This window comes from Hydra viridissima, unplaced genomic scaffold (assembly GCF_058129835.1).
Source record: "Hydra viridissima isolate aposymbiotic clone 2 unplaced genomic scaffold, HvirCarnegie_v1 scaffold_11, whole genome shotgun sequence".
Classification (NCBI taxonomy): domain Eukaryota; kingdom Metazoa; phylum Cnidaria; class Hydrozoa; order Anthoathecata; family Hydridae; genus Hydra; species Hydra viridissima.
In genome coordinates, this window is record NW_028324310.1 from 7,904,779 (window position 1) to 7,926,796 (window position 22,018).

Below are 22,018 nucleotides of genomic sequence, written 5' to 3' on the forward strand. Positions count from 1 at the left end.
AAAATGTTAAAACGTTGCGTTCGCCTCGAGAAAGCAACATATACGTTGTTAATAATTTTTACCGCATTTAATTTATAAAATCTATCTTGATTTAATTTATAATAAAACTGTTTTGGTAATAGGGGAATATTTATAATCTAATAAGATTTTACTACACATTTACTTTTTTTATATTATTTGTTATTATATTATTATCTATTTATTGTTTATTAATTAATTAATTTTGTTAAATAACAGAAAAATATTGCTGTGACATAACATATACTATGAGTTCAGACAGAACAAAACGTAGAAAAATTGCTGCTGAAATAGCAAGAATTGTGAAAGAAGTATCATGCAATGAATCCGAGTTGTTGAATAATGTTTTAGTGTTAAACTCTTCTAAATCATGTCCAATTGTCAAAATTATACTTTGTTACCCGAGTCTTCTCCTAAAATTCCCGAAAATTAATGCTGGTCGGATGACAACATAAATTTACCTTTTACTGAATCTATAATTAGTTTAGAATAATCTAGTGATAACATCGAATGGAAAGCTTGTTTGCATGATGATTTAGACAGTGATGATATTGATGGCAACGATTGCGTAACAAAAGTGAATGAAAGTGTATCATATGAATTAATGCAATGGACGGTTGCAATTAACATATCTCATAGTGCTTTAAATAATTTGCATTAGAATTTGCAAAAATCCAATTTAGATTTGCCTAAAGATGCTAGAACACTTCTTAGAAATGATCGAAACATTATTATTGCTTCTGTAGCTGGTGGTAAATATTTTTATATAGGATTAAAAAGCTAAAGGTTATCTTTGCTTCTAAATAAATCTTCAATTTCATCTGATATTACCCAGTGGGCATGGGGACGTCTTATAGACGTCCAAAAGACGTCTTTTTTGGACGAATGGACGTCCATTATAGACGTTGATTAGACGTCCGGTGGACGTACCAAATGTAACATAAGACGTCCGTCCGTCTTCATATGGACCTAAATTATGATGTCAAACTGAAGTCCAAAGGACGTCCATTTGACGTCAAACTAACATAAGGACGTCACATAGACGTCTTATGTAAGTCCCATTTAGACTTTATATGGTCGTTAACGACTGAACTCAGTTGACCTACGTATTGCTTAGAAACTCCACGGTTGTTTAACATTTTCATTTAAATACACTGTAGTATATATAACTGTGTTAAACTTCAACTACGATACTATATACTCGATACTACAATACTAATATAAAGTACATACTCACATATATATGTGAGTATGAGGTAAAATGTTGTACTGAATAACATTCGAAGTAGTATAACTTTTTTAAAACTAATTATCTAACGGAAACAATATTAACACGTAAATATAGCAAAATAAATGTATTCTGAAATAACAATAAATTATACAAAATAAATGAGTTATTTCAGATTTTTGAAATTTTGTTGTCTATATATACATTGGAACTTTATCAAGTTTTGTTTTGATTTCAACGTTAATTTTTCGTGTACAGTTTCGTGTATATTGCATACCTCGCACCTTGTGATTCGATGATAACTACGATTGCTGATTGATATTTTTATCAAATTGATAGATGATATAGATAAATAATTTAAATAAAGTGATATATTAACCACTACTATTACTAGCGGTGATCATACTATTCGTAGTAGTGTTGTTACGACTTTGAAATTATTCGATTGTCGACTAAATCGATTTTTGTATTTTTTAAAGTCGACTAAAATCGACTAATATATTTTTAAAATCGACTAAGTCGACTATAAGTCGATTTAGTCGAAATATTTGAATAAAAAATTTTATCATAATCATATACTTTAATGTTGCTTGACAATTTACTTTTTAGATGGTATGAAACAAATAGAACTTCAAGAGAGTAAACAAAAAAACTAGGTGACTTATAATAATACATGGTGTTATAACAAAAGCATTTGTTTGTTCGATTTTAGTTTTTCTAATCTACTGATGAATTAAAATCGAGTTAACAAACGAAATAAAACGGAAACTACAATTACAAAGTAAAAAAGAAAAAAAACAAAGATTGGCATTTTATATGTCTTGGAAATAGACTTAAAACAGGTTTATATATTTTATATAAACCTGTTTTAAGTCTATTTCGCCGTTCTGTGATGATTTCGGCAGCACGTTCTCTGTCGTTTTGTCTCTCTTAAGTTTAGTCGCACGGCTTTTAAGTGCGTTCGTAGGAGAATTCCTTCGTGCGGGAGTATTCTCCAAAGGGATTTATTTGTATACCAATCTTTAATACTGTCTAAAGGGAGTTAAACCAATCGTTGATAATGTCCATTGTGAAATATTGTGTACCAATCATTACATAATGTATTGAATTTAATTGAATATAAGAATACTACTTGTAATTTCATTTGAATTTAAACAAAGAGAATTTTAAAAATGTTAATTTTTTAAATTCTTTCTGTTTAAATTCAAATGAAATTATATAAGCAGTATTCTTACATTATTTTATCTTATATATTATCTTATTTAAAAATGATAGAGATAAGAAATGTTAATTTTTTAAATTCTCTCTGTATCATCTTTCACAACAATTAAAAAATTAATAAAAAGTTTAATTTAAAAAAAACAGTGGCGTAGCTAGTTGGAGACAGATTGGGCCGGCTAAACCTTATCTGGGGTGACAGATTTATTAAACTTCTCATCTTTTTCGCATCCCTAACTGAGTACCATAACACATTACTTAACATTTTGTTTTAAAAAGCATCAACTGGTTACTATAAAGAGAAAAAGGAAACATATTAATGAAGTTGTGCAGTAAGCATAGAGTTAAGTTTATGTGATACAGCAAATTAGGTTCAATCTTCAGATATTTTGGCTGACTTAAAAAAACCGTTATGAATAATATTCTCACGCACGGCTCTATCTTTATAAATAATTTATCTTTTTAAGTTAAACTACTAATAAAAATATCTCTTTACTAATTGGTCAGCATCATAACAAAATTAACGGTTAATAAAGTTATATCAAGTGAAAATATAGAAATAAGGATGTTAGGATAATTACCCGATTAAATCGACTTTTAGTCGATTAGTAGGAAACCCATAGTCGACTAAATCGACTATTAAATTTTTCAAAGTCGACTAATTTCGACTTTCGACTAGTTGACTTTTAGTCGATTTAGTCGATTTAGTTGAAGTCGATAACAACACTAATTCGTAGTTTTGTATTGATCAACTAATCCTATAAAAAAATTAAACTTTAAAAATAATTATCATATAGTTTTTAAAATCAAATACTGTTTGATGATCGGACAGAAAATAGAAAAAAAAAATTTACCTTAACTATGTATAATGAGTTCTTGATTGCCTGATTAATTCCATAAGACGATATCTGTAAAAAAAAATTAAGAAACTATACATGATAAATATAAGAAACTAAACCTAAGAAAATCATAAAGAACAAATTTCGGTTAAGATGAAAAATCATACATTTATTTCTACAAAAATAACCAAACTTATTTTTATGAAACATATTCAAAGTGATACTGCTACCTTTATTTAAGCATGCTCTTTCTGAGTTAGATGATTGGTTATTTTAGACGATTAAGTGAAATAATGTCCATTATTTGGGGAGCATTTACCATGTTACAACATTTATGATAACTAACGCCTTTATGGTAGAGAATTCACATTTTATTAAGCTAAATCAGACAAAAAAAAGTACAGGTATAAAAATAATTAAAACTTATTTGAAATGCTAATAATTTCAAATGTAGGACTTTAAAGTCAATCATTTCATTATATTAAATTCCATCAAAGATTTTTTTTTTCAGGAATATTTCTTTTAGGCAATTAAATACTTTTGGAATTGTAAGACATTGGCCTAACTATTTATAAACTATACACCCCATATGATGATCAACAAAAGAAAACAAATTGCTTTATTCACATATCCAAAAAATTTAAATTTTAACCATACACATCACAAACAATAAAAATTTTTGATTAATCCGTTAATTAAATAAGGTTATGTTCAGGTGTGTTTGGGACAACCACTTTTTTAACAGCTCTTTTTAATAAATCACCAACAAGGTAATCAACAGAACTTTTAGTGAAATCGTCTTTCTCTGGATTAACTATTGCTCCTATAAAAAAATGTATAATTTTTTTGTAAATAAAATAACTTATTTGCAACACCATTTAATTGAAAAACTTCATTAATTCAAATAATTCCTTACCTTATATTATAAAACAACACCTTACAATATAAACATTTTAAACTATTTTTTAAATATAATACTTTTAGCTCTTATAAAAACTAAAAAAGTCAATTGGAACAATAGGCCTTCCTGCCAAACATTTGTAGCATAAATATAAAAAGCAAGATGTTTTAGAACAATTAAGAATAAGAACTAAAAAAATTAATTGTAATAAATCCAGCACATGAGAGTTGTTCAGGTAAAAAAAAAAATTAAAATAAAAAACCCTATACTAAATATAATTTTTACCTATAAGACATTTGTAATGATTTGTCTTAACAAAAGCACGTTTGCCTTTTAGGCCATCTTTGCTGAACTGTTGCTGCAGAGATCTTGTAAGCATCGCATCTAAACCATTCTTGACAGAATTTCTCACACTCCTGCCACCAATTGACCTTAACTGCAATTTCTATTAAAAAAGTATTTATTGTATGTATTATATATTGTAAGTTTTAGTCAAAAAACATTGCTATTTTTTTCATATTTTGACAATAGTGATCAACCAATTGCAATATAATATTCAATGGTACTGGAAAGAATGTGACAACTTATAGTGCAAACATTCATAAAACTGTTCAAGTTTTTTTTACCTTCATTTTCATATAACCTTTTTCTTCTAATTTCAATTCTTCTTCATCAAAGTCAAAAAAAGAGTTTGATTTTTTTATTTCTTCAGAGCACTCAGGTGTAAGATGTATATCACTCTCTAAAAGTTTGTCAAGTTTTTCCAAGATCAAAGTTTGATTTTCTTGAATTGACCTTGCTTCCATCAAAGACACATACTGGAACTCTAAAAGACCACAAACAAATAATAAATGAAAAAATTTAATTTAAATAATAAAACAAAAAAATTAAACTTACGTTTATTAGACATTTCTTTAAAACTTGCCCCACCATCTTTAAGTTTAGAGGAACTTCGAGAGATATTTGAAGTAGTAGGCACAGATTCGAAATATTTTTTTTGTGTTTCGACTTCTGGAAGCATCACTTCAAGTTGCGTTTTTACAGATTTCCTTAGTGGAGTACTTTGACTTCTTAAATCAAAATCAATAGGAAAACATTTTTCAAGTCCTCCTGAATGTTTCTTTTTTGAAACAGGACTTGCAACATGCTCTTGCAGCGGATGTTGATGTATTCTTGGCAGGAAAAAAATTGTTAAAATCGAATTATAAAAGACTAAAATTATTTTGTACATTATTTATTGTACATTTATTTTTGCACATTATTACAATACTTTTAATACTAAATATGCAATTAGATTATTATTATAAAAAGCAAATATGAGAATTTACAAATTGACTACAACTAGACAACAAGACTTTAGCAAGACTACTCACCTATTATCTTCCTCTGAATCAGAAGATTCTGTAGTTGATGGCATTCTCATCATTTGATCTGCTTCATTTTTTGTACCAGATTCTAGTATTGTTTTGATAACTTTCAAACATTTCCAGTCGCTTCCTGGTACAGACCAATCTGCAATATATGCACCCAGAGGTTTACCTTTTGGAGGCCAGTATATACAACCCTTCATTGGATTAACCCAAATACAAGGACACATAGTTCTAGTTTGTCTTTCATTTTCCATGATAATATGCACTGACCAATATCTATGGTTAAAAAATCAGTCAGAAACCATATATACTGCAAAAAGAGTCAAAAGAAAAGATTCAATTAATGAAACACATTGTTCAAAATATGGATAAAATAAAAATTATAAATTCCTTAGAAAGAAAAAATCTTAAAAGTAATACTTTTTAGATTTTTAATAACAAATTTTAATGAACAAATGAATTGAATATTTTTTAAATTCAATTTATTTATTTTATAAATAAAAAAATGCAAGATAAATTTAGAAAAAAAACTTTATAAAAATGAACAAAGAAACTTTTCATTTTTCAATATTACAGGTTAAAATAGTTTTAATGTTGTAAAAAGTCTTTTTAGTATTTAAAACTGCAAACTATTTAAGACTAATGTCCAGTAACATTACTGAGCAATGGTATGATTACGTTTCCATTTTTATATGGGAAACAACAACATTTTCTCAATAGTTCGTTTACTTTTTTTACACATTTCAAAGGCTTAATGTTTCCTTTGATCATATAAATATAAAGTTGCTTAGAGTCTATAAGTAAATCAAAAAATCTTTCTAAAACGTCTCCACCATAATAATCACATTGAAAATTTTCATCTTTGAGTTTATTAAGTATAAAAACAACTCCTCCTTGCACTAAAAAACAACTGTCCTTAGCTTTAGAGGATATTTTAGTACTAATAACATTTTTTTCTTTAGAAATTTCAATTTCACTAAACCTTTTTGTCAACTGTGCCACTGGGTTGTTTTTGCTTCTAACAAGCTGCTTTAATTTTTGAAGAAAATTTTCAAACTGAAATGCTGATATTGCATCAAGTGGTTGTTCAAAATATTCAACGTCATCAGCAATGTGAAGTAGTCCATGTACATTGTACACACAAAATGATTTCCCATAATGCTCCTGAGAATTGGTAACAAAATAATTCAAGAGCTTTTTTGAAAAATTTAAATAATGAATTCGAGAATCTTTATTTTCCTCACACAAAAATCTAACTGCTAAAGAGAGACTTAAAAAATGTTTATACATATTAGGATTACATATGCCCTTTAACACCACAATGCCATAATATAAAAGGAAGCTTCGCAACTCAGTTGCTTTCCATCTATCCAGCTCAACTAAAGACCGAGGTTGTCGTATGAATTCGCTTGGTAGTTTTCCTCGTAACAATAACAAATTTTGTGACACTTGCATTATTTGTGTAGAGGAGAGTCGTCCATTAAATATATCTTTATAATGTCCTTTGAAATAATTTAAAATTCTGCGTGTAACCCCTAAGCATACCATGTGCATATAGTCTAAAGGAAAAACATTTATCATGTTAACATTTAACGGAAGTAAGACAGATATAGATGTCTGATGGCATTTGCCTGATAAATCAGATAAACCATAACTAAAGGATTGAAATGCCTCAGTGGTTCTCATAAATATATTTTCCTCTGCATAACTATAGCACACACGATTTTTGAAAACAAAACCCTTCTTTGTGCATCTCTCGCAAGCATAATATCCTGTATGCTGAACTATTCCTTTTAATAAAGCCCTGACTGGTGCATCACAAGTTATAGCAAAAAGATAAACAAAATTAGTATTATTGTTAAATACAAGAGAGTTGGATGTAAGTAAAATAATTTCATTTACAAAATCTTTCAAAAATTCTTCTATTGGTGGCTTTTTATGTCCGCCATAAAGAGCAACAGCAACAGGATCAAAATTTCCAAATTGAATAAGTATTGGCCATAGTTCCATTGAACTTGATTTAAATAATGGTAAACCATCAACATTAACAATTAAACGGATATCAGCCTCCAAATATGTTCTTCCAGATAAAACCTTTTCGATGCTAAATTTTATTCCATAATATATATACTGCCCGTCCCCTAATGGTCTGGTTTTAATTTTCTTTTTGGTATGAAGCAAAGTTCGGCTGTCTTTTGGCAAATCATGACCAATAGATATTAGTATGTCTAAAATATCATTAACACATTGCCTTGTACACCCATGTTTTACAGCCCAATTTTTTAGGTGTTTTTGAAGAATTGTGTCAGTCACAATACTACCACAATCAAATTCTGAGTCAGAACAGCTACTTTGATAGTGTTCATCATTTTGAATACTAGCATGGTCAATCTGGACATTACTGTCGTCATGAATAAACTCCAGTGGTAAATTTGAATATTGATCATCATTGCATGAAGTAAATACAGGTGAAACATGATTATTATTCAGAGATTGTTGTATTGGTAGTTCTAACTTTTCACATTGTTGTTTGGATAGATCTAGAACTGCACTCCTATTCTTTCTCCAACGCTTGATTCTTTAAAAGTAGAATGAGAAAATAACTAGCAGACATTTGTTTAAAGCAGTCCTTTCCTTAAATTTTAAGCTTAGTTTTAAAATAACACTTTGTGATTTCATGGGTTAAAAAGATATAAAATGACTATGTTCCCTAAAGAGGAAACATAGTCACCTAATATTTTTTATAGTCCAGTAGACTGGAGTTTAGAAAAAAACAATGGCAATAATAATATAAATTATAAAGTTAAAGATAGATTAGCTTAATAAGGATGCAACTCATTGGTTATAAAAGTGATATTCATATAATCAATATAATCACATAAATGTGATATTATTCATTGACGTTTAATGAATTATTTATTAGAGCACATTTAAAACCAATAATTTGCATCCATTAATAAAAAGATACAACATTTAATATATAATAATATTATTACTTTTATTTTTAATATAATAATAACGCTATAAAATTATAAAGCAAAATTCAATGAACTGCTTTTAATTAAAGATAGTTATCAATTTTTTGACTTGAAAACTTAAGTTTGTTACTGTTATTATTTTATATTTTCATTAATATTATTATTTTATATAAATATACCTTCAAATTAAAACCATATTTATAAAAAAATTATGAAACATAAACTCACCTTTCGTTGTTAACAATGTTTTTTGCAGACACAGAGCGTTTCATAATTTTAAAGTTCGTTGCAGAAAGTATATTTTATTAAATAGCTTCAGTAAAACGATTTTGAAAGCAAATGGAAAAATTGGAAGAATATTTAATCATTTTTTGGCAAACCAATCACAACGTTTATTAAATGCCTTGGCGCAATTCCGCGTTAGATAAATAAATTGGATGACTATTGGACGTCTATTGGACGTCCGGTTCTACAAATGGACGGACGGACCTGGTTTGGACATCTGTTAAACGTCCAAACGACGTTCGATGCCCACTGGGTACACAGCTTACAAAATATTGATGCTATTCCTTTATTTAACAGCTCAAAAATTTCTCTCTAGCCAATTCTTGGTTCGATTGTAGAACTTGAAGGTAACAATGTCTTTGCTAGTTTTTGTCAGTAATGGTGGAGGCAGCTTGACAAAATTTATCAAGCAAATCATGGCCAATTTAATGACATCTAAGCAAGCGCGACAATGTAACTAGCCATCAGACAATACTATGAACATCATGTTGTAATTGATATTAGCATATGCCAATTACAATACAGCCTAAAATCGATTTTCTCATATGTCAATTACCATGACATTTTTTTTAAGTGTCAAAAATTATATGCCAAAAATATAACAAAGTAATTTTTCATAATTTACTTTATTTTTTCATAGATACAATAAAATGAAATGTTCCATAATAATACTAGAGATTATAATCACAGATCGTAATAAAGCATTCAAAACTTGTCTGTCTCTTCTGATTCATTGCTTAGAAGGCTTTAGCTCATGAGATTTACAGTACTTTTCTTTCTTTTCAAGGATTTAAAAGCTTTCCTTTTGTCAAAGATTGCTTGTGAAAGGGTAGCTTTAAAGTAGGTTTGAGATTGAGATTCTGGAGATGATGGTATTTCCTCCATGGGCTGATCTTCAACATCCTCCTTGCTGAGGTACCACTTATGAACAAAAGGTGACAGTCTGGAATAGTTGCCTTTAATGAATATGCACTGACTTGCCAGCTCTGGTGACAAATTGAATCTTTCTCTTGTTATAACATGTCCAGCCTGAGAAAATGCTCTTTCTGAGGATGCAGATGTCGCAGGTATTCCAAGGAATCCTCTTGCCAAATCAGCAAGTAGTGGGAGAAAATGTTCGTGTGCCTTCCACCATGCCAAAGGACAGGTATGCTCATCAGCTCTTGGTAAACCAAAGTAATGGATGAACTCACGTAGTAATGGTGGTTTATTCAAGTTATTTGATGAAAAAATATCATTGCCATTGGGCCTTCACTCGTTTAGAAACAAATTCTCCACTTCCAAAGCATCATTAGAACGTTCTTGACTCTCACTTTCTGGATGCTTGGAGATGTTATGTCTTCATTATTAGTCTGCATTGAAGGGATTCAGTAATTGTCCAACTGCAATTGGAAAGATTCCACTGCCTTTCAAAGGAAATGTGGCATGCAGATTTTTAAGTACTTTAGAGAAGAATAACTTTGCAGATTCACTGTAGTTTTCCTTGGCAACAAATCTTTCAATAAATCCAAAAAGTATTTTGAGCTTGAGTAATGCCTGATACATCCTTGGTTGGGTGTTTCATGACAGCCATTCACTGAAATCTTTGATATAGCTCAAAGCAGGTAGTAATTCTTCAAAAAGTTCCATTTGATCTTCATCTGGTATAGCATCATGAAAATCTTCAAACTTCAGCTTTAGAAGAGGTCAAACTTCAGCTTTAGAAGAGGGTACCTCATTCTCAATATGGCATCAATGAGTTGAAGATGAATATTCCATCGGGTTTCACAATAAGTTGGAATCTTTAATGGAAATATATTATGAGATATGCACTCATTTTCAAGGAGAGTAATGTAACTTGTAGAGTGATGTATTTTTGACAACAATTCTCTTACTGTTCTGAAAGCTAATGAAAGCAATGGGTCTGATTCAGATGCTTTTCTCAAACAGTTATTTAGCTTGTGATCCGTGCACTGCATACTGTTTTCATCCAATAAGCTCAAGCATTTACTTTTCCTTAGAGCTGCTGCCATATTGCTTGATTGATCCACAACTGCTGCAATTGAGAGATGTTGAAGCCCTTCTTTTTCAACAACTTCATTCACATAAAATGCAATATTTTCTCCTTTGTGTCTGACAGAGAATGGCTGTACCTGGTACACAAAGCTGTTGTACCTGAAATTTTAAAAATGAATTTGTTTAAGAAACAAAAATTTAAGCAAAGGAGGTATATTTTTTTGCAATTATACAAACAAACAAAAACCATCGGCTTAGGCCTTTACTAGATTGTCTGAATTAATTTAAGCAAGAAAAATCGTAACTATATTTTAAGCAAGGATTTCTAACAATCAAAGCTTATCAATTTTAAAACTGTATAGCCCTAAATGAGTGCAGTTCCCATAAGTTATAAGTACAGCTATACCACAGCAATGGGTACAAAAATGCCTTTTAATTTTAAGAGCTTTCAATTTTGTTAAGAGTTTAAGCTTTTTTAACTTAACATCCCAGGCAGTGCTGGGTACTTCAGTTACTTAATAATATAATAAAAAAGTTAGTTTGTTCTTATGAAAAATAAATATTCTTACTCAAATTTCTTTGTTAAGCAGTGTATTGTCACGGCCATACAGGCCTCCTTGGTGACTGAAGTCTAGTGATCTAGTGTGAATGTCATCATTTTGCAGTCAGACAAATTGGACTTTAGCTTGTCCCTTAAAGCTACAAGAAGAGAGTGATGAGGTATTTTATGCACTTTGATTGTCTGCTGTCAGCCATTGAAACACCAGCTTCTTCTTCAATTCGTTTTTAGTCTAGTCAAATTAGGGTCCAACCTGGACAAAATTTGGATAAAGATGAATTTGGTATCATTCGAAGCGTAATTTTATCTGCTTTAACATATCCAAAATCCACCAAAATCCATATTGGGCAAAAAAAATTATGATTATTTTAGCTCACCTCACTTTTATTCAAATTTATTGAAAATACAAAAAAAAACCGTCGTGTCTACTGTCAATAAGTTGTAATAACTTGTTATAAAGTTGCTTAGTCTTTATGAAATTTTGCGCAGATATAGCCTAATGTGTTACAATTTAAAAAAATGAAATGTGCTTCAGAAATCTTTTAAATGCTGATGTCAGCAGTTTTTTTACAATATTTTTTACATAGGCTAATACTTATAGTATATTAACACACCTTTACTTAAAAATTTATTAGATATATAGTTGATATTGAGACTGAAATAAAAAAAACTTGTTTATTAGTATAACTATTTAAAAAACAAGCATTTTTGAAATATTTTCTTTCATAATAAATATATTTTTAACTACTGTTGAATAATTTTTCATTTAAGGTTTAAATGTTAGTGCTTTTTACACTCGACTAATATAATTAGAAATAATATCAAAAGTCAAATAAAAAAAAACATTTTTTCAAAAATGTTTCCATCTCCATCTTCACTACTTTCATATTCATTTTCGCTGTCATCGATATTGACGTCATTTTTTGGTGCATTTGTGCACTCCAAACCTTGGCACTGTCCGCAGGCTGTCATGCAATTTATTCCATGACGTCGACATTGGCATTGTTTTCCACATGGTGTTTTAGTATTAGTGCCGCAGTTATAATGTTAAGAATGTGAATTGGTGCAGGATCCTGAATAAAAAAATACTTAAGTTGAAAAGTTAATTAAAACTATTTTTGTGAGCTGGTTTAAACTTAGATTGTTTATTGAAAAATGAGTATTTTCAAGAAATCCGTTTTGAAAGTAAAATTGGCATTTGTGGTTTATTTTGCTGCTCCAGTATACCTACATTGTCTGTCTTTATAGGTACTAAAACGTCATTTTTTCCTTCTCCATCCCCACTTTGTTTCATCCATATTGACTCCCAACCATTGCTGAATTTGTAAATACACTCGAAACGAATGGTACTTGATCGCGCTTTCAGTTGGTGGTAGTCGTTCTGGCTGAATTCCTTTTTTGGAAGTTGCCACCATTCTCATATATTTTTGTTTCCTTAGTTGTGCTAGCGAGACTTGTTTATTTTTTTCACCTATAGTAATAGTTGAGCTAAATTAAACCTCTGCAAAACAATGTGGACGTATAATTATAAAATAAACAATATTATAAATCAATAAAAAAAAATATGATCATTGTCTTGCATACCATATATGTTCAAAACCACTTGTATTCCAACATTAGCTACCTGATCTTGTGTTGCAAAAGGATCTTGGAATACTGTACATAAAGATTGAGCGATTTCACTATTCGATTCAATAAACTTCAGTACAGCTATCTTTCCTTGACTAAAAAGCGCAAAGGTAGTATCACATCCACTCCATGCATGGATAAACAACAAACATTTTTTCACGTGATATGATAAACTTTATGTAACATTCTTTATGATAATTGTTTCCGTATTTTTTTTTTTTCATAATTATTTTAGCTTAACGGCGCAAAAAAATCTCACAAATGGTTTGATCCCACATGTGAACCAACATAACAAGAATGTCTGTATCATCAGCTATGATAGTCACACATTTTCCATTTTGTACAAGCACAATTCCTTTTGTAGCAATGGTTCTGTCAGCGTCTCCTTCGCATTCCACTACTATATGACCTTTTTCTCTTAGCTTTATTACCAATGCTTTGATCAAAGCAGTTTTGTTATTGCTGTTTGACAGAAATTCAGATTGTTTGCAGTTCACTTGGTTTTTTGGTTGGAATACAATGTTGATAGACTTTCTTGCTCTCCTTTGATGTTCTTGATCTTTGATGGATGATTTGTAACCATCAAAAATAATTAAAGTATGATTACCATACTTTTTTGTAATATATGTACAATATTGTTCAATAATGTCTGAATATGTAGCTGGGAGACTCCAAAAAACTCGATGCAGCAAAGCTCCGCCGTCAAGAATATAGGTTGTGCCATTATTCACAGTTAAAATTGTTGAATCCTTAATGAGTTCTCTACCAAGCTCTGCTTTGTTTGGTTTCCTCATTAATCCATCCTTGAAGAGAGATGTGGGCTCCGGTGTTAAGTCATATTCGAAGCAGTCAGTCAAATCTTCAACCCTCTCAATTAGCATGATTAGTCTTTGGAACGAAACATTAGGATCTACGTGGACTGCATCGCCATTAACTTTAACAGATGGCATCAACTTGGCAAGTGTCTTGACCTGCTTTGAATGCTTGATAGCTGCTTGATTGACTGCAATATTATTAAGACTGTTTTGAATCTCTAAACCCACATTTTCTGCTTGATCACAATTGATTTCATCATTCTTATCAACACATAGGCTAGTAAATATACATTGAAGTCCTGAGTCTTGAAATTCAAATGGGTTAAACAGCTCGAGCTGCTCCTTTAATGCTTTAAAATCTTTAGTATCTCTTTTTCGCCGAGACTCACCAGATTCACAATGTTGCTGACTGCTCTGAAAACGATGCTTTGTCAATGTTGAAATGGAATCATGGATTGCTCCGCATTTGTGCAAGTTACTGACCCAAAGATTCCTTGTAGACTCTGACATACCCCTTCTCTAGTTAAGCCTCCATTGCTTTTCATTGATTTTATCATGCACTGTTCAATTACTAAATCAGGCCAAAGACCAGCCCAATATCGATCTGTGCGTCTAATACAATGGTAACCTGATTTACAGTAAAGCCAAGGATGTTCTGAATTAAGTGAGTGCATAGATTGTAGATACAACCGAGCACTTTTGGCATAGTTTATATGCCCTGTTGCGGCAAATAAATAATCATCAGCCTGGTGGCTTCCAGATGTTCGTGCCAGTTCCCAGTTCTCTCTGCTCTGATGAACATTTTGATAATGCTAATGTATTCAAGATATTGCAACCATAGTTTTGCTGTTCTGGATGAATGGGAAAGCTGTGTTTTTAAATTTTCAATAAGATTTGTGAATCTTATAACTTCACTACTATTGTTTATCACTTCCAAATCCATGTTTCCTTAGACCAGATCCTGATACATATTTTCTAGAGAACTATCAGCATCATCTTTGGGGCTTTTTTTAAAAAGTAGACTCATTAAGGTAGACTCAACTAAGAAGTGAGCTCTTAGTGCTCTAGCTACTGCTTTACCAGTCATTATATGCGTGACAGAGTTGTTTGCATAAATAAGTTCCAGTAATCTATTCAGCCCTGATCCCTCCATGACCATACCAATACTTCCTAGGAAGCTCATAAAGATGTGGAATCTTTATGAGCTTCCTAGGAAGTATTGGTATAGTCATGGTCAAAATTCAGCTCTACAGTTTACCAAGTACACAAAATATATTATTTGAAAAGAAAAATTAGTGCATTTTGAGCATGCTATGCTGGTATTAAAGTAAAAAATGATGGTGTCATCATTTTATGTAATTAATTTTTACATTTTTATAATTTGTAAACCAAATTTTTTTAAAAATATTATATGAATCGCGTCATTTTTCGCTGAATTATGACAATTTATTGACAGCAAGTCGTACGGGTTTAGTTTATTTTTTAAAAAAAAATCTACAAAGTGAGGTCAACAATAATATTTATAACTTTTTTTGCCCAAAATGAATTTTGGTGTTTTTTGGATATATTAAAGTAGATAAAATTACGCTTCGAATGATACCAAATTCATTTATATCCAAATTTTGTCCAGGTTAGCCCTTTTTTAGACTTATTTTGACTAGACTATTTTTAACCTTTTCTTTTATCTCATGTACTATCTGAGTAAATTCTTCAGGATGGACTGATCGCAGATGCTGTTTAGGATTGTTTGTGCTGCTTTTTTTCACCTTAAATATCTTGTTACAAATAATGCATTCACATCGTCTACCTAAAAATTAAGCCAATTAATATTGTTTATGGAGGATAAAGATCATTAGATGTAAATCAACAATATAAAATATGTTTTATTTATTGCTTTGAGAGTATTGGTATTTATGGCTAATATAGAAATTAAGTAATTTTGGTTTCTAATACAGTTTTAGATAGATACAATATGGTATTGATATTAAACTGTTTTGTATTCAAATCAATATAAAAATAGCTGATATTGTATAGTACTGAAAATACCAATGTTACGTTTTGAAATATCATTTTACAGCCTTGTACTTAGTTTATTTAGTAAGAACTAATCATCTGTGTATCAAAACTTGCCACATTTTGATATGCAGTACCCATTTGGCTTGTATACATAAAAAATAGTTAAACTAAAATTTAAATTTAAAAAACAATGAATAGTTCTTTCCATCAATTTTTCTGGAATATTTCCAAACAGGAGATGACATATTGAACTTGAAAAGAGTCTTCTTATTGCTATGAAATTTTGTACACAACTAACAATTATGGACAAAAAACTGCCGATTATATATCAATTGTTCATGTTCACATGCCCTACGATGCTTACTTGTTAAATTTGCAAGTACGAAGAATTAACATTTAATCGTCGAATGAAATGCCATTCGTATTACAAATGAAGTATCATAATTAAAATTCAAATTCCCGAATTTGTACAAAAAATGACGAAATAAACATATTTATGCAAAGATTTTTTCGTCTATGTCATTTTAAAAGCAAATTGGTATAATTGCGTAATATTTATTTTTTCATTAGCATACAATTACCAGTTGAAAAAATTTGTCATTGGTATAGTATTGAGATATAACACTTATCTGCTATGACGGCAGGTCTCAATGTTGTGACCCAAATAAATAACTCAAGATTAATGTTGCTGTTAAATGTGGGTGTACAAATTTGAAGTGAATACTTAATAAACAAAATCTGAAAGTGTTGCAGTGCTCAAAATTTTATTTTGCTTCGTTGGCCAATCAAGTTACACTTAGCCATCAGAAAACACTATGCTGGTTTTAGCTCTTTGACATGATTTTGGCATTGTAATTGTTATTTATCATTATTTATTGTTATATATATTTGATATATAATTGTTATATATATTACATATCATTATAACAGTTATAATAATAATAATAATAATAATAATAATAATAATAATAATAATAATAATAATAATAATAATAATAATAAAAATAATAATAGTAACAAAAATAATAATAATGTTAATAATAATAATAACAAATAATAATAATAATAATAATAATAATAATAATAATAATAATAATAATAATAATAATAATAATAATAATAATGATAATAATAATAATAATAATAATGATAATAATAATAATAATAATAATAATAATAATAATAATAATGATAATAATAATAATAATGATAATAATAATGATAATAATAATAATAATGATAATAACATGGCCTACTTAAATACACGGCCTTCTTTTCTGCTTAAATCGAAAAAAAATAGAAGGCCAGTTTAAAAAACGTATATTCTGTTGGATGGACAAACTTTCTTAACATATTTTAAATGTTGCGCTATAAATTTTAAATAAGTAAATACGGCATAGGATAAAAACTTGAGCGTTTTCTAAATCTTATCAACTAAACCTCATACACTTGATTGTAGCTTCTTTTTATTAACAGATAGTAATTATGGTTGATAAATGCTGTGTTGTTGGTTGTACCTCCAATTATCTTGCTGGCGAAGTAGTTCCAGTTTTTGGTTTTCCAAAAGATTATGATTTAAGAAAGTAATGGGTTAGATTTGTAAATAGAAATTTCTGGACTGTCACAAAATTATCTTTGATCTGTTTAAAACACTTTGAGAAAAAATTCATACATAAAAGAGCATTATCAAAACGATTTCGTTTGCTGTATAGCCTGAACCCTGTTCCTACAATATACCCTGCTAGCATACAACTGCTTCTCTTCCAGTTATATCTGGACCAAGAAAATCACCAACTAAAAGAATATTTCAAGAAGATGAATATCATAAATTCTTATCAAAGGATATTATTGAAGATGTTAATTCTCTTTCAGCTGCTGATTCACCAGCAGGATATTTATTTTCCAAATTTGATGATTGTGTTGTGTTCCATAAAATTATTCAAAATGAACTACACATACCTGATGCTGCTGAGTCTATTTGCATCAACAAAAATTTACATGTCCAACTTTTTTATAAAAATCTTCCAGTTACCTTACCGCTTTGGTTCAGAGTAACCCACCAATGTATTTTAAAAAGGAGTATGCTGGAAAACCTCAATTCACACATTAGCACAGAAAAAGAAAGGTTGTCTTCTATTCTTGAAGAACTCAAAAGTTACCCAATAAAAAAAAAAAAATTTATTCTTCAAATGTTCTTCAATTTGCATTGATGTTGCGGTACACATCACTGCAAACTTATCATTTACTGCTTATCAAAAGATCTTATAATTACTTTTGATGAAAAGTATTTGCAACAATGTACTGAATATTCTGGTGGCAATTTAATTGGGATTAGTGAGGAAAATGAATGTTATAGAAGCATTGTTTCATGGTAGTTGGTTTGAAAGAAATTATCTCCTGTGTTGTCATAGCAATTCCAATTGTAAAATTGAACAGTGACTAGTTAAAATCTGAAATTCTTAACCTGATTCAATTTTTAATAAAAAATAGTTTTAATGTTAGAGGTGTTGTTTGTGACAATTATGCTTCAAATGTTTCTTCTTTTACAAAATTACTTGATACACATGGTAAAAAAAAAGATTATAATACTGTCAAATGTGCGGTGGCAGATTCCTTGTCAGTTTGAAAGATGTTATTTTTAGTGAGAGTATAATTCAAATAAAAAGTTTAGTAAAAGAAGAAATTGACATTTTTGAAAATGATATCAATGCTGATGAAGATATATAACATGTTAGATCCTTGATGGAGAAAATCAAAGAGATTTTGATAGTGTGACTTTATCAGATGGTTCTCACAAAGTTGCCAGTTACATTGCTGGTTTTATTGCCAAAATATTGATGAAGAACTTTTGAGTATGATGCAAATTGCTTTGTATTCAACATTTTTAACAGGAGTCAACTGATTATAATTATTTAAATAAATTGTCCAGAGGTGGGCTAACAACTCCATCAGTACTGCTTTTAGAATATGTCTGTGACAGTTTTGCTATGCTAGATCACATTTTTGATGTTATTTATCAGTCTCAAATGCAACACCGTAAAGCAGCAAAGTTAGTCCTTGGCAGTAGAGAAGGGTATCAACCATTTTTATGTACAAACCATCAAAGTCATGGAAAATAAATTATACACATTGTTATTTCAAATATTTATTTTAATAACACCAGAAAGAGAGTCAGGGATTCCATTGTTGCAGTTAACATTGTTGCATTTAAAAAAAGACAGAGAGAAAAATGAAAATATTTTGTTTCATTTTTAATCAGTTTTTGTTAGAGTTTTTTTATACTTTTGAAGCTTATTTTTGAGAATTTGTGTACTTATATTTCTTTCACAATACTAACAGTCCCAAAATTTCTATTGCCAAATATAACCCATTTCTTTCTCAAATCATTGAACTTTGGAAACAAAAACCTACTTTACAACAAATATAATTAGAGGTGCAACCATAATTAAAAGCATTTTTAACCATAATTATTATCTTATATTAAAAAGAAGGCACAATTAAGTATTCAAAGTTTAGTAGAGTTTAGCTAGCCAACGTAAAATTTTTTATCCTGTGCCAGATATACTACTTTAAATTTATAGCGCGATAATTAAAATTGTTTTGAGAAAGTTTGTCCATCCGGCAGAATATGCGATTTTCAAACTGGCCTTCTATTTTTTTTCGATTTAAGCAGAAAAGAAGGCCGTGTATTTAAGTAGGCCATGATAATAATAATGATAATAGTAATAATAATAATATTATTATTAATATTATTATTATTGTTATTATTATTATTATTATTATTATTATTTGTTATTATTATTATTAACATTATTATTATTTTTATTACTATTATTATTATTATTATTATTAACATTATTATTACTATTATTAATATTTTTACTATTATTATTATTATTGTTATTAATATTACTATTATTATTGTTATTATTAGTATTATTGTTATTATTATTATTATTACTATCATTATACCTATAATATCTAGGATAATTGTGGGATTCATGTGGGTTATCCCAGCTAAATAACAACTGGGTTCCGTATGAGTTCTGTTTGCTATCCCGGCTGAATACCATTTGGGCCCCGGCTGGGACCCGTTTGTGTTATCTGGCGGGAATTCCGGACGGGTCCTGTCTGGGTCCCACGGACAAAAACCGGCGGGATTCGTCTGGGTTACCCGTACGGGTTCCGTCCTGCGGCTCGGCTGTGACCCACCCGGGTACCTTATGGGTTGGCTAGCAGGGTAGTTTAAAATAGCTCGGCAGCGAACGTGTTAAACACATTCCAAAAATCTAACCATTGATAACTCTTCTATCAACGATTTTCGCCTACCACACCTGTCCGGAGAGCCTCAAAACATAAAAGTCTTGCTCAAAAAATAAAACTTATTGCGTTTGGTAGCCCATATATCCATGTTTCAAAAAATAAAAAAAAATGAAATCATCTGCCTACGTCCAAGGAAAAAAAATGACTTTGAATTTTCTCATGTTATTGGCTCCTTTCCTAAAGGCATTAGGAAGAAAAGATGATACTTATTTATGAGTAACTATAAAACTTGATTGATAATCACTAGAAAAAATAAAATTTGATAAAAAATAACCATATAAAATAAATAAAATGAAACTAGATTGCTTTTATTGCTAATCCACTTTAAATTGCATAACCCTAGGGGTATCTTTACCTCCTAATTCGCTTTCTTTTAAAAGTCAAGTGTTTTAAACGTTTTTTTAAGTTCATATTTTTTGAATAACTAGGTCCATTTTATTACTTAGTACTTAATGTTACAGTGTTATATATTTATGTCATTTAATAGAGAAATAAGGAACCTGCAAAAGCATTTATTTTTTATTAGTTGCTGACAATAAAATAAGTCCTTCATCAAATGAAAACGCAAACAAGTACTTTTTGTAATTTTAACTTTACTTGGACTCTTTCAAAATGCCTAACAGTGCCAAATCTCATGAAGAGTGTAGAAAAACAGTGTGTGTTGTATGTATGAAAAAGTGCAATTCACCAATTTCTGGTATAGCCTTTGAGAGATTCAAAAACATTTTATCAGCAGACATTGACTTTTTGGACTCTAGAGTTCCAACTGGAATGTGTAGAACGTGTAGAAATCAACATTTAGAAGGGTTGGAAGATGAGTATCTGTCAAGCTGCCTACTCTTTACAATTTTCAAACTATCAATGTCAAGACTGTGACAAGAGCTTCCAACTGTAACTGCCTGATTTGCCAAATTGGTAAGCTGAAGCTGACTGAAAAATATCCTTTGGATAATTCTACAACTTCAAATCGCACAAATCCCCTGAAAAGATGTTTAGATTTTTTGTCATCACTAGGGAAAGGTTTACCTCATAAATGCAACTGTACTTTTTTGAATTTGAACCTTAGAGAAATTTCAACAAAAAACAGAAAAGTTTTTGAACAAATAGCCTCTGCAACTTTCAAAGATCAAGAATCATTACCAGGTGAGACAATCAGGCTGTCAGTGACTGAGGGAGGTCGTCCATTACCTCGTACCCTCGGTAACTTAAATTTTGTATCTTTCCTGTTTTCAATGTACCCATTTTGTCTGTTCTAATATTAAATTTCATAACAAGGTTTTTTAAAATTTGCCTTCAGGAGCATCATGCTCAAAATCAATAACTGCAGAAAAGTATAAGTTAAGTGCCCAAGACCTAATACATATTCACCAAGCTACAGCCATGTCTAATATTGGAGTCAAAAACCTTGCAACAACACTAAATTTGGTTTCCAAATCGCCTCTTTTTGAGCCAAACTATCGAGCAAGTTTTCATAAAGCAGAGTTGCAACTTGCAAATTTTTTTACAAAAACTACATTTGCATCATCAGGCAAAAAAATCCCACACAAAGAGTACACAGTTGTTCACTGCAAAAATCTCTCTGACTTTCTAGCAGAAGTTTCACTTAAGAGACAACTTCAAGCAGGTCATCTCATAAAAGTTGGGATTGATGGAGTTCGAGGCTTCGTAAAGCTTAAAGTAAGTCTTTAAAGAATGAATGATGAAGATGATTCAAGCAGTCCACCTTCAAAAAAAATAGTCACCTCTCGAGCTCTAAAAGGCAGTGGAGTTAAAAAGCAGTTTCTAATTGCACTTGCAGAGGATCTACATGAGAATTGCAGCAACATCAAAAACTTTATTGAGCT

General features: G+C 30.0%; 2 protein-coding genes and 2 pseudogenes across 5 annotated transcripts; all 4 read right to left on the reverse strand.

Annotated features, from left to right (window-relative positions):
• Positions 1–1,358: 1,358 nt before the first annotated feature.
• Positions 1,359–9,359, reverse strand: LOC145182685 (uncharacterized). Of its 4 annotated transcripts, XM_090066945.1 has the most exons (10): positions 8,781–9,359; positions 6,557–8,152; positions 5,578–5,850; positions 5,102–5,376; positions 4,831–5,030; positions 4,490–4,649; positions 3,534–4,126; positions 3,319–3,372; positions 3,046–3,222; positions 1,359–2,756 (listed from the first exon to the last, which is right to left on the reverse strand). In XM_090066945.1, exons 1-7 carry the CDS (start codon positions 8,822–8,824, stop codon positions 3,999–4,001), a joined length of 2,676 nt encoding a protein of 891 aa, XP_089923071.1. In that variant the 5' UTR covers positions 8,825–9,359; the 3' UTR covers positions 1,359–2,756; positions 3,046–3,222; positions 3,319–3,372; positions 3,534–3,998. The 4 variants fall into 4 exon arrangements, with proteins under 4 accessions (XP_089923071.1, XP_089923072.1, XP_089923070.1 ...); XM_090066946.1 differs by lacking the exon at positions 3,046–3,222 and having other exon boundaries at positions 1,359–2,278; XM_090066944.1 differs by having other exon boundaries at positions 3,046–3,372.
• Positions 9,360–9,462: 103 nt separating this feature from the next.
• Positions 9,463–11,896, reverse strand: LOC149881999 (uncharacterized). The gene is made up of 3 exons (XM_090066947.1): positions 11,769–11,896; positions 11,402–11,644; positions 9,463–10,991 (listed from the first exon to the last, which is right to left on the reverse strand). Exons 2-3 carry the CDS (start codon positions 11,437–11,439, stop codon positions 10,514–10,516), a joined length of 516 nt encoding a protein of 171 aa, XP_089923073.1. The 5' UTR covers positions 11,440–11,644; positions 11,769–11,896; the 3' UTR covers positions 9,463–10,513.
• Positions 11,897–12,219: 323 nt separating this feature from the next.
• On the reverse strand, positions 12,220–13,187 carry LOC149882000 (uncharacterized; annotated as a pseudogene).
• A 40-nt stretch (positions 13,188–13,227) lies between these two features.
• LOC149882001 (uncharacterized) lies at positions 13,228–15,024 on the reverse strand (annotated as a pseudogene).
• Between the last annotated feature and the right edge of the window lie 6,994 nt (positions 15,025–22,018).